The sequence below is a fragment of the Cynara cardunculus genome (assembly GCF_001531365.2).
Source record: "Cynara cardunculus var. scolymus isolate 2C chromosome LG 10, CcrdV1, whole genome shotgun sequence".
Classification (NCBI taxonomy): Eukaryota; Viridiplantae; Streptophyta; class Magnoliopsida; order Asterales; family Asteraceae; genus Cynara; species Cynara cardunculus.
Window position 1 is genome coordinate 27,502,701 of NC_037537.1, and position 13,776 is coordinate 27,516,476.

The 13,776-nt window shown below is 36.4% G+C and overlaps 3 protein-coding genes across 3 annotated transcripts in view; 1 reads left to right on the forward strand and 2 right to left on the reverse strand.

Moving 5' to 3' along the window:
• Nucleotides 1-1,461: 1,461 nt before the first annotated feature.
• Nucleotides 1,462-4,648, forward strand: LOC112520280. Its single transcript, XM_025128588.1, has 2 exons — nt 1,462-1,779; nt 3,887-4,648. The coding sequence occupies exons 1-2, from the start codon at nt 1,569-1,571 to the stop codon at nt 4,510-4,512; spliced, it is 837 nt and encodes a 278-aa protein (XP_024984356.1). The 5' UTR covers nt 1,462-1,568; the 3' UTR covers nt 4,513-4,648.
• Nucleotides 4,649-5,441: 793 nt separating this feature from the next.
• Nucleotides 5,442-10,149, reverse strand: LOC112518882. The gene is made up of 2 exons (XM_025126666.1): nt 9,849-10,149; nt 5,442-6,095 (listed from the first exon to the last, which is right to left on the reverse strand). Exons 1-2 carry the CDS (start codon nt 10,046-10,048, stop codon nt 5,675-5,677), a joined length of 621 nt encoding a protein of 206 aa, XP_024982434.1. The 5' UTR covers nt 10,049-10,149; the 3' UTR covers nt 5,442-5,674.
• Nucleotides 10,150-11,457: 1,308 nt separating this feature from the next.
• Nucleotides 11,458-13,776, reverse strand: part of LOC112520185 (BURP domain protein RD22-like) — a 21,791-nt gene continuing 19,472 nt past the window's right edge. The window contains exons 2-3 of the mRNA XM_025128486.1: nt 13,589-13,703; nt 11,458-12,665 (exon numbers count right to left, since the gene is read on the reverse strand). Of these exons, the coding sequence (XP_024984254.1) occupies nt 11,671-12,665; nt 13,589-13,703 (1,110 nt within the window). The 3' untranslated portion in view covers nt 11,458-11,670. The remainder of the gene's footprint in view (nt 12,666-13,588; nt 13,704-13,776) is intronic.

Below are 13,776 nucleotides of genomic sequence, written 5' to 3' on the forward strand. Positions count from 1 at the left end.
GAAGCGAGATGCAAATGTACAGTAGTTCTACATGGAGTTCGATTTCGACATATCGTATTCGAAATAAACATGATGGGTTTAAGATGTTTTTTTGCAGCAGCAGCAACTGTGTTGTAGTATTTAACCAACTATGAAGGGAGGAGAGGTGGAATCAATCGAATATTGGATTGTTTTGGTATTGATTTTGCCTCTTCAATTGGAATTAGGTTCTGATTTTGGCTTTATATCTTAAAGTGATTATTAAATCAAACGAAACAAGCTGAATACATTCAGGCCTGTATGAAGGTAAGGTTGAGAGTCTTAACTTGAAGAGCTGAATGTTATATGCTGATATGTTCAAAGTTTTTTGAACATGGTTGAGCCATACGATCAGAATGTAAAAATCATTGAGTTCAGTTGACTTAATCGATCTCGAATACGAGCTTATAAAATATGAATTTGTAGGTGTAATATATAATCGAAATATGTTAAATGGGCATATATATTCGAGTGAAGTTGATATTATTTTTTTCGAGTCAAACATCAAGAAATTGTCACTCGATTATTGTTAACACCTCCAAGAGCCTACTTGTTAGTAGCTTAACGAGTTTAACGAGACTCACAACTTATTAGTCAATCATACAGTGATTGTTTGGTAGTGACTTAATGTTATATAAAACGACTTAGTAAACTTTTAGGGGGAGTTTTATGTAGTTTTTTTCTTTCTAAACTTGCTCATCACACTTAGAAAATACGCTACTTCCATTTATAAAAATACTCTCTCAAATAAAAGCTTCTCAATCTATACTGACAAATTAATCCATACAAACTTTATTCTTAAATAACTTGAAGAAAAACAAATCGAAGAACCAAATCTTACTCTAACCAAAATATCTAACAACGGTTTTAAAGTGATTATTAGAAACCATAGTTAAATTTATTATGGTAATTAAAATTTTAAAAATCAAATCTGTTAGTTATAGTTTAAAATAGGGCAAATTGCATGGAAAAAATAACATAACTTGATTCCTATTTTGGATAATGTATTTTCAAAACTTCCATTTTAATATCTAAGATGTAAAGTTTTAACATTTAAGTACGCGAGTAATAGGTTGAAGCATTAACCGATTACCATGCTGATGTGATGAGTGATGTGATATCCAACTCAGGATTATTTGCTGACATACATATCTTAATCTAAAATTAGTTTTTATGTATTGTGGTTTATTAAAAGAAATAATTAATGCTTCAACCGGTTACTCAAATACTTAAATGTTTAAAACTTTACATCTTTATGTATCAAAATGAAAGTTTTGACAATATATCATCTATAATAAGACTTTTTTATGTTATTTACCCTTGAGAATATCAAATCAATTTTATATTAACTTAATCCTGAACATTACAATCAAATTCGATTTTTAGCACAAAATATATTTTGCCGATAATTATATTTAAATATTTAATTGATATTTATTTTGCGTGGGAGACGCATCACGCATGTAGGGGAAATGCGTTTGACTCAAAACATGGATACCGAGTTGCGACTCACCGACAACGACGATTCTCGTTCCTGAACCACCACAGAAATGGCGACGAACGGCGGAAGTTCCAGGGACGCAGCCGCTCGAAGACGGAGAATCGCCGAGAGAGGATCGGAGCGTCTGGCTCTCATCACTGGTCGTGTCCAGTCCATATCATCATCTCCGTTGACTCCTCCTGTAGCCCAGCCGCATCACTCTTCTACCGCACCATGCCCTCCTTCCATTTCCCGGAACTCTGATCAGGTCCCTACCTCCGGTATGTGTTTCTTTGAGCAGTGATTTTTAATTTTCGTTGATGATTAATTTCTTTTGAGGATTTATGTTGTGTATCCGTACGTAGTTTCTGTTAAATTGAGAACTTTTGAATTGGAGATAGTAATTCGATTCCGTTAGTGTCTTGTAAGATCTCGATTGTGGTTGATATACATGTGCACTTATGAGCTGTTTGTTGTTGTTGATGATGCAATTGTTGATGATCAAACCTATTAGATCTGTGGATGATTGATGCAGCAAACTTCATGTTGTGATATGTTGATTTCATTTTTTATTTTGATTTTACCAAGTCTGTGAGATGGCAAGAGGCAATTTGGGGGAAGGTGATCTAAAACAAATAATTAAAGTGAGCTCGAAGGAAATACAGGAGATGACGAAGCCATTGTTGAGAGATAGTAAATTCGAAAATGGAACTACTAACTTAAGGAGAATTGAGTATGTGAGATTGGCAGGAAAAATTAAGTGTTCTTCGTTTGGCCAAAACTAAAACCTAATACACACTCTCAATGGAGAAAATGTTAATGGTTGAAGAATTCTGCCCCAAAATTATCAAAGTCATTTTGTTATTCACTTTTATCAACCATTCCAACTTTCAATGCTGTTGAGACGTTCTACCTCCACATCATGCACCATGTTAATCTGAATAACTAGAGTGGTGGCAGTAAACTGGAGGAAAGTTTTGCTGATGGGGAGAAGGGCTATCTCGAAAACTAGAATAGAGGGAGGGGATGGCTGGGAAAACAGGGGGTTGTCACAAAAGTTCAGTAAAAAGAAATTTTTTATTTTAATCTTTTCTGTCAATAAAACTAAATTGAAATCAGAAGAATCTGTTGTCAATATGCAGTTGTTTCACTTTGTTCAGTGTGGACAGAAATTGATGCAATGCTGCAGGTAGCTTGGGGAAAGTAAGCCTGTCACACTAGTTATCCAACTTAGAAAAGGAAAACATAACCCAAATATGTTTGTGTGTGTGTGTTGTATCTGCGAACAGTCGGTCAGAATTATTGGATAAGTAGGTTCTCCCTTCAATTAGAGTTATTATCTTATCGATTGTTTAGGCCAATGTGATAGCCAAGTGGAAAAGCCCCCTGTTTGAATGAAAGGTCATGCATGTCACTGATGTGATAGCCAAGAGGAATGTGAGCTGCATATTGAGGTAATCAAGTTTTAGAGAAGCAATGTGAAGTCTTTTCTTTTGTTAGCTCCTTCATTTATCATACTTTCTTTTTGGTAGTCTTTGCTTACAACTTTGTATGACCAATTATATAAGCTTAAAATTAGAAGCCAATTTTTGCATTCATCTAATCATCTTTTGTAAGTTGGCACCATATTGTGTTATCTTCGCTTATTATTTATCTTCCTTGGTTGAAATGTACAAGTTCCGAGAAGCATTATGGGATTTGAACAAGCATTAACGGTCTTCTACATAACATTTACCTACATATTGTTTCCTTCAAAACACACATGTGCATATGAACGTGTGCATATGCATGCAAGTACATATTAGATACACAAGGAATAAAAGACTAGGGCAGTGGTCGGATCCAAAAGGTTTGTAACCTGCGCCAGCTTTGATGTGAACCTTCTGTTAAGCAATTGTAGCAATTTAATGAAATCAAGAATTGTTCGGTGCATGCTCTGCTCTCCTACATCGGTTATTCTCCATTTCCTCTTCCTTTAAAATATGGTTGGGAGGACAATAGAAGAATCTTGTATTTACACATTCTATGTTGGTAGGGTTTGCATTTTGCTAACACATGGCATTGAGGTCAGACATTCATACTCCATCCATCCTAAAAATAGATGCAACGTTCGAGTAAGTTGATGACGGTGATTAATTATTACTCAAAATATAAAATGTCCTTGATAAATGATGAAACTAAGGACTCTTTTGGACCTAAACTAATGCGATATTTTGTAAGATTGCTAAAAAGGGAAATGTTGCATTAGGACATCCCAAAAAGGAAATTTCCCCATTTACTTTGGTATGGAGTATGTCATTGTCTTTGATCTACAAAGTGTTTATCCTGGCATTTTATGCTAAATTTAATTGAACACGCGATTTCATTCTGTTTGACTCGTTTTTGCAGATGAAAACACCGTTTCACCTTTAAACACAGAGACTGCTGGTGATGATGTTGAGAATGATGTCCAACCAGTAATGCCTAAATGTGAGACAATAACCGAAACCTATCCACAACCATCTTTTACACCCAGCAACACACAATCATTTAGCACCACATTAACAGAACCGAACCCACCAATATCCACCTCCAACAAGTCACAAAAGTCTGAATCACAAACCCGTCTTCACGAAACTCTCACTCCTAATCGAATACGTCCTGCCATTACAGCATCACAAGACATCCGAAAAATCTGTTCTGTTATAACTGCCCTGTTAGTTCTGTTTTCATATGCAGGCTTCCCTATTCTGGGCAGCGACATTATAAAGAATCTCGTACTTTCTAGGCCCCTGATTCTACTCCTATTGACCAACATAACCATCGTGGCTGCACCTTTGCTCTTGGAAAAAGTGAAGCAGAAAGAACGTCGGGGATCTGCAATAGGCGAGACGGGTTTTGCCAGTAATCTCGGTACAGCTTTGGAGTGGGGTATGTTGATGAAAACCGGTACAAGTGCTTTGTTCATGGATTGTAGCGTTTACTCGGTGGTCGTTATTTGTGGCATCTCTTTCCTGCAGAAACTTGGGTGGTAGAATAGTTGTGTGTTTTCTTTAATCATCAAGTTTTGGGTTACATTTTACAATGTGTTTGTACCTTTGAAACCCTGATTGCTTCCAACAAGATGCCAAGGCATACAATACTTATAAATCGTTAAAGTAGATGCCAAAATGGCCATCATAACTGCTGCTTTGGGTGAAGCAGTTTCTTGCCATTGTAGAATTACTGCCAAAGTTAGGGGCAAAAGTGGAAAAAAATGAAAAACCAGGGAATATTTTAGTAACCATTCACATATATATATATATATATATATATATATATATATATATATAGATAGAGAGAGAGAGAGAGAGAGAGAGAGAGAGAGCACGAGCGAGAGGGGGGGGGTTGGGTTCAGGTGAGACTAACCTGTTTTCGTGAGACTCGGACCATTTTTTAACACTTGAAATTTCACAGCAAAACACTATGAAGTTAAAAAAACCAAAACATTCACAGAAGAAATTTCAAGTGTAAAAAAGTGGTCTCATGAAACAGGTTGGTATCACGTGATCCCAAGTTTATATATATATATATAATCAAACAAGAATAATTCTACAAAAATGTGAGAACATCTTCTCTAATATATCGATCACATTTGATATTGCAATCCATCATATGTGATACTAATTCAACAGGTGACCTTTGGAGCGACCTCGGTAGCCCACATACCACAAGGTCCCCTTGCGTTTGTTGTCACATGGAATAAAGATGTTTTAACATTTTCACAAAACGAAGGTGTTCTGATTCCAATCTCCACGTCTATACATATTGAAATGAATAATATGATTACAAGGAAAGAGGATGTATTTTTTGGTTAAGTGTTTTGACTGTAAGTACCTGTTTGTGGTGGGGTAGCTCTTAACAATATCACATTATGGACCAAAAATAGCAGGCGAGTTGCCATAGCAGTAACCAAGCTATCTGATTTAATTAAAAAAATGGTTTCCCATTTAAATATTCTTCTCATAAAACGATTTAAACAATTGTTTCCTTGGTCTTTGTACTTGTACAAAAGCTTATTACAATGCTGACTTACTCCTTACCAAAATTCATTACCAAAAAACCTGCAACTAAACCCCCCCAAGGATTCCTTACCAGATCTTTCCGGAACATCGAAAAAAGAACACAAAACAACTCAAAACCGATCCTAGCGACCACCTATGAATTCGCAACTAGTTCCTCGTTATGTGTTGCTTCAACGTCTTCACTTCCACCCTCAATTTGCTCGGGTTTTGGAGACCAACCGTACGCCTTCCTTCGTGCATCCCTACGAGCAACCCTCTGTTCTATTCTCATTTCTTTGAATTCCTCTGCAAGTGTGGTTTCCTCCTCTAGTGGAAAGAAAGAAACCTCCATGTTTCCGAGCTCTTGATACATCTTCTCGATCTTGGCTTTCCATAAGAGACCCATCTCTGTGTCCATCTTCTTGTATGGTGTCTTTAGCAGGTATTCATCGATCCCGCCTGCTTTGTCTATACAGCGAAGAGCATGTGTGGTTACTTTTACGCGAATATGGCGGTCCAGAATATAACTGAAGAGTCGCTTCTCCTGTACGTTGGGTTTCCAGTTCCTCCGAGTCCTGTTACCATGATATATTTACCCAATCAAGAAAACTTCGTGTTCATATCGTAACATACATTCTATGCAGAAAAAGGGTAAAATGTCGGAAGAAAAAAAGCAATGTAGTTTTCTCTTCTAAATGGTTATTATCTAGGGAAATAGAGTATAAACCAAATGAACTAAGGGCTTGTTTGTTAGCAGCTTAATGAGCTTAATGGGATTCAGCTTATTCGGTCAGCTATACATGACCGTTTGGTAGTGGCTTAATAATATAGAAAGTGGCTTATTCAATAAGCTTCTAGGGGGAGCTTTATGCTGAAAGCCAAGTTTTTTTTTTTCCAAACCTGCTCTTCCCAATTAAAAAACATGCTCATTTCACCTAATGAAAAAAAAACCTCCCAAACAAAAACCTTCCTAATCTATGCAAACAGATTAATCCACACAGATAACTTTATCTATACAGGACTTAATGGAAAACCAACCAAACATCCCCTAAGTATGTCCCACCGAGAGAATGGGGTGGGAGGGGGGAGATAAATGTAAGCATACCCAATCTCTACCCTAAAGAGTTGAGTGGTTATTTCTGTGAAGACCATCGGCTAGTGAAAAGTGTGAGAGAAAAAATAGAAGATAGAATGATTATTATAGACGGGAAGACCAAGACCACATCACTAATGGAGGTCCCTGTCGTCATCCCATAATCACAAAAATAACCAAACTAAACTAAGCCAATATATCTCACTCGAAAGCAGGGAGGGTTGTATACAGACGTGATGTCTACCCCTAAGGGTAGCACGATTACGTGAAGACCAATCATGAACATCAACCCTATCTTTGATGTCTCAAATTGCAAAAAATACTACAAAGAGATTATCACCAATATTAATCGTCGTTGTATGCCTTTTTTGGTAACTCATGTGGAACATGAATGGCTTTAAAGAAGTTTATACCATGAGTTTCGAGATCCTCACATGGCCAATTAATAATGGAGTGGAAAAAGTGCTATTCTGTGTTCAATAACAAAGGCGACTAACAGGTGGTTAATGACAACATATTAAATTGGAAATAGTATTCGATCGACAAATACCCCACGAAGGGAAGTTGGGGGATCTCCATCCTGAACTAGATGATACAAATGTTGTGTGCCAGATTAGAGACAACAAACACTTAAAAAAAGAGCAACTAAACATGCACGGTGAAATAAGCAGACTGGCAGGCATGTAAAAGTGCAGAACCATACAGATAAAAGTTGCCAAAGAATACTACTCTTAGGGCATTCTAGGCATAAATTCTAGGAGATAGCTAACAGTCTTTCAGGTCGAATAACATCTGCTTAAAGAAATGAGAACTTGAGATGCTAATTGGAAAACAAGCAAACAAAAGACTATACTACCCTTTGCATCATAAACTGAGGCCACTTGTGCACATGGTTTTTGCAAAAAATATAGCTTAAGGTCATCCTTACTTTTGGAAGTAACAATCTGAAGAGCTCAACTTCCCATATCCTAGTAACAATTACGAAAGTTTCACATCCCAAATCTTTTTTATATTTGGAAGAAACTTCATTCTTTGTTATATGGATGACAAATTGAATAATTGATTATCACAATTTTGCCTCAGTTTATCTGTGGGATTCCCTAACCCACAAACAGTTGTTTGATACTTATCATCTAACATTTGCCATTCGCCATAACAAAGTACTAAAACACGGGACTAGATTGTGGTGTTGTTAGTTGCTTTGTACTCTTCCGAGAACCAATATTCCTGTCCACAAAAACACAGTATCCCCAAATGGTTGACCATGAATTCCCAGGAGATACAGGAGGGCTTAGTGAGGCACAATGCTAGAGCATCACTTGGCTGAAGTATGAAGGGTCCAACGAGGCATGAGCCTTAGGCTTGAGGCAGAAGGCAAAGAGAGGGCCTTTTCACATGAGGCGCATGACTGTTGAAACAATTAAATTCCTAGGGCACATTAGAAAGGAAAGAGAAGGTACTCTGCAACCACACACCAGCAAAGCAGTGGCCTATTACCCTTCTCTCAAACAACACGAACCAACAACCTCTAACATAGCAGCAAGACATTGAATCCTCTCTTGGTTTTTCTGTTTTAATTTAAAGCAGGCCGATTCCCTGAACTCTTACTCTCTTAGTTCCTCGGTTGATTTTTCTCTAAAGCAGGTTAGTTCTCTCTGTACTATTTGATTATCCTGTAATCTATATGTAAAGTAGAGATTTTTGTATTCGGAACAAACTATTTCAATGAAATAATTGGGAAGCCTTTTCAACTTCCATATAATAATCTTTGGTGTGTTCAACTATTGTGCTATTTCTTGTAGGTACTTCTGGTGTCCTAATGCAAATCTTTGTTGTGTAAAACTATGGCATTGGAACTAAAAAGATAATTCTAAGAAGAAAAATACGTATAAACGATAACAATAAAAAAGCCGTAACATTAGGGACTCCAATGCCATAGTTGCTTGATATGCTTTTTTTTATTACAGCTTCTAGTTGGACTAGTTTCTCTATTCGTGATTTGAGATTCTAGTCTAATAACGGATGGACTTTGTTTCTACAATGCCAATTACAGGTAATTAATTGAAGGAAGCCATGTTTGATTCTAGTGAAAGGGATAATTTGTCCCATTCATGATTGCTCTAAAGTTAAGTGAGAAGAATTGGGCTCCTTGGTAAACTTTTGTTGGGCAGCACCTTATAAAAGGCCACTTTCATTATTTGACCGACGATTCACCCAATTCCACTGAGGAACAGATTGCTATTAACAGCGGTATACAATGTACCCTCTCGGAACTATTAAAATGGACAATGTGACCACCATATAGCATGGAACTGTACAAAGAACAACACTTGACATTAACTTACTTTAGGAAGACTACAACATTTTATGTGTATTAGTGTATCCTGTTTTTCATGCCTTTTTTTTCTTTCCGATCAAGGTTGTCATTCTCTTCAGGAGTATTACACTTGCTTTAGTGAACATATTGAAGTTTTTCACTTAGACCTCAGAGTCGAAAGTTCTTTAGTAACATTAAAAGAAGCTAAAGGTGCTGACTTTTACTGTGGGATTGACTGTTTCTCATGATCTATTGATTCTGAAAACTGCTTAACCATCCGCGGGATACCTTTATTGGTTCTTGGTTAGTCGGTTGTGCATGCTAAGAAAGGAGTATCTTCTTATTGACCAAGGTCAAGTAATTTTATGCAAGATATTCAAAATCAATCCACTAGCATGGGTGGATGTAGCAGTCTTAATATCAATAATCTAGAAAGACATGTCACATTTATTACATGGTTAGTGACCCAAATATCCAACCTTCATCATTAATTTACCCTGCAACAAACAATCACCAAAGAAATATGTTTCTTCTAGGTATATATATATATATATATATATATATATAGGAGATGGATCGTGTCAGAAGGAGAGTTAGTGATCTGGACTCTTGATGACCTTTAATAAACCCAACCATTAATCGCGCTTGATACATGGATTGATCCGGTGCATCTCATCCTAAAGAAACACCTTCGTAGCCTTTAAATGCAATTCAAACGGATTAAAGTACTCATTCTGCGAAACACCCTACATTTCTACTAACATAGAATTAGCATGATCAATTTTACTATCAGCTTTGTAAATCCTAGCAGAGTTGGTTTCAGTCGCAAGTCGAATCTAAGTAGAAAATTATCATTTGATTTTCTAAATAATGAAAGATTAAGGATCTATAAAAGAGACCGAGAGTGTGTGAACTAACTTGTTTCCACCTTTCTCGCTGACTTGATTGCCGAACTGAATATGACGTCCGGCAAAAATTCCTCGCTGCGCTCTACCCATCACCACCTTGCTGTCCGGCAAACACTTTTTCAGTGATTCTTTCACCCCTGACTCCAAATTCTTCTCGCCGCCGATCTTCTTCATTATCTTCTTCACCATCTCCTTCGACCTGAACGCCATTCGATTTAATTTCTGCGTTTGTGTTGATGGAGGAGGATGAAAGATTCAATTTATGTCTGTGTGTTTGAATTAAAGAACGATTTGTTAGAAATTTTTTGGGGGTTTAGGGTTTTCTGAGAATCTCACTATTTTACATCCTCAAGTAATTTACATAATTCGTCCCTAATTTATTGCAATTCCTCAACTTGTAAAAACGTTAAAATGTAAACATGGTTTATAAATATAGGGACCAAATATATAAATTAATTGTAACACTTCCTCAAGTGTTTTGTGGACCTTTATTTCATTTACAGATTTGATCCCTAGACTTCAGAATTTTTATATTTTGATCCCTTCGTAAATTGAAGAGGTGCAGGTGATATTTTTCAAAATTTGGAGAGAGATATGACAGAGATGAATTCAAAGCCTGAAAATGGTTATTTCTATTAAATTCAATTGTGTTTGGAGTGAAATACATTCAGTATGCAAGTTTTTCTTCTTGTTAACTATGGATGTTTAGGTCAGTTTTGCGTGCAACTTAACTAATTCCAAGGATTCTGGAGAATGATTAGGAAAATTCTCCGTGATATTGTAAGATTCGAATCGTGACTTATGAGGAAAAGCTCCAATAGCACAAGCTTTATTGTCGATTAAGCAAATTCTATAAAATTTATGCATGTTGATCTTTTGTATACCTTTCAGACCACTCAAACCAGCAAAACAAATAAATTACGGTCTATTTGGCTCATACTGAGAAATGAAAATGAAAATGACCGCCCCCCAATTTAACCATGAATGAAATTTTGGGCATATGGAGGAATGAGCCTATTCTATTATAGAAAACCAAACAGTTTTTTTTTTTTTTTCTTTTTTATATATTACTGCTTAATACCTCTAACCAAACACCCTGTTAATATTTGAGTAAGAGATACAAACACTAAGTTTTAGAGTGGTTCACACATATATCACTTTATCCCACTTCAAGACACGATGATCCACTATGATATGTTCTTTTAACAGGGAATAAAACCGTTGTATGATAAATGAAACGCATCCTTCCTTCCTTCTGACAAGAATTGAAATGGATATTTCTTATAAGCCGATTAGTCGGTTTACCCACCAAACAAACAAAAAACTCGATTAACGTATTTACCATTTTAACTTATCGTTTAACGTTAAAGGAGTTTAAATCATTTGAGAACTCTACATATTGTGATAAGCGTGAACATTTTTATCTTAATGTATTGATGAACATATATTTGTTTCACAATGTGTTTGTTTTATATGTATGCGGTTCACAATGTAAAGCTTTTGTACATGTAAATTTTGTTTCACAAACAGACTAAAAAAGTTCACATTGTAAAACAAATATAAATCAATCGATATTCTAAACGCCAGTTCTCAAAATTATCATAAAAACATATAATTAATTAACAAAAGAGTATTTATTTATAACCTTTACAAATACTGATAAACCAACACAAAAGAAGGTTACAACAACTCCTTCATAAATACCCTTGAATGCTACACCATATAGATTCTTGAAAACACACACACACACACACTATATATATGTGTGTGTGTATGTGTATATATATATATATATATATATCAATATATAATGTGTTTTGCTGCTATATTTATTAATATGGAACCCAAACAACATGATCTTCAGGTAAGAAATGGCAAATTGGAACACTTCCTGGTTTCACTTTAAGTACTTGAAACGCCAAATGTTTCGGGTTCCATTTTCCGGTGTCGGTATGGCACACCGCCACCGCTTTCGCGGTGGTGCCATCCGCACCCACCAACGAAACCGAATACGCTCGAGTGCTGACGGTTTTGTGGCAATAAAACACGGCATACGCGTAGTTTTGCTTATGGCAAACCACCGCTTTATCTGCCGCGAGTTTCTTGGCACCCGCGATCGTGTACTTTTGTAATGGGGTGCTTTTCTTTGCGTTCACCTCCGTCGAGATCGCTTTCACTTTCTTCCCCAATTCGTTGGTACTAAAATCGACCATCGACTCCATGGAAGTCGCGCAATATTTTTCCTCGCCTTCGATTCCCTTATTCTCACATTCGATAAGTGTTTGCTTCATGAGTTCTGCTTCCATTGAGTCGGGTTTGATCGAGAAATCTTTAAAGATTTGCGGGATTTCGTTTGACGAAAAGGGTATCGAATCGGCAACTTTTCGAGGTAAAAAGGTTGATTTTTGGTTTGTGTTTTTTGTGAAATGTAAGTTCATTTCTTTGCCTTGTTGCAAGTCTTTCTCCAAGAAAAACAATGCTACATTTGGATCATCCTTGAGTTGATCCGCGGATGCAGCATAACGGTAATTGAATGGATTCGCTCCGGGATGAACCCCGACGTAAACCGGCTTCCCTTTGTGGCCGCTATGCACCGCCACGCCGCCTTTCCCGACACCGACATCAGTGCCTTTCCCGGGTTTTCCGGTGTGCACCCCCACGCCGCCTTTCCCGACACCGACATCGGTGCGTTTCCCAGGTTTTCCGGTGTGCACCGCCACGCCACCTTTTTCGACACCTACATGGGTTCCTTTCCCTGGTTTTCGGGTGTCAACTGCCACACCGCCTTTGCCGACTCCCACCGCGGTGCTCTTATCTTCCGTCCATTCTGCAAATCGACAAATTTATTTCCGGCGAATTTGTACAAATTACACGATTGCAAGAAACCACTAAGATATGATGAGAGAAATTAAAACTATGACATGATAGGGTTTATATAAAACCCTAAATATTTCTAAATATTTTTAAAATTGTGTATGTAAAAGTGTTACAATAAGTTGATACGATGATGATTTTGTAACCAGTTTTTTAAAATACTTTTGAAATAAATTTTGCTATTATTTTTTTCAATAAGATATTAATTTTTATAATATATATATTTTTTAAATAATATCATATTAAAAAACTAATATAAGTACATATGTGTTCTATCAATATATTGTAAAACATTTATATATAACGTATAATTATTTGATTTTATAAATCTAATTATAAAATAATCTATTAAAATATTTATATATTTACGGATCTTTTACCAAATGTTTATCAGCGAGAATTACACCGTCACTTACCTTTTTAGTTAACATTCTAGGCAGTGGTGGACCCAGGATTTCGTCGAGCGGATGCACCTTTAAGGTGGATCAATGTTTTAGCCGAATTTCACCGTTTTAGTGGATTTTTTTAAAGCTTTTTTGGTTGATTTCTAGATTTTTTTTCCCAAAGTTTAGTTGGTGCTTCTTTAATTCTCCAAAAGAAATTCTATTTACAAAAACAAACTGAGCAGGTGCACTTAACTCCACTTGGGGCTTAATAGGTCCGCCACTGATTCTAGACCTTCAAAATGGATTGTTGATAAACATATCTTACCTAATGAACGCTTACCAAGTAAGCACATATTACGTAAGATTCTCGGTCATGACAATAGCTCACCCAATAAGATAAGTGATACCCAGTAACACTTACCTGATTAGCATCTTATAAAGTCAATTTTGTTATAACGATATTTAATAATTATGAAAATAGAGATTGAACCTGCTGGAGTGTATAGAAGATCCTTGATTGCTTTGGGCATATGACTGTTTGGCAGCACAGATTTCCAGTAAGCTTCAGGAGTCACCACTCCATAACTGATCCCTACAAGTGCTACCTGTTATCCCAACAACAATAATTAGCTCCAAAGCATTCCAACATATACATATACATATACATATATATACATA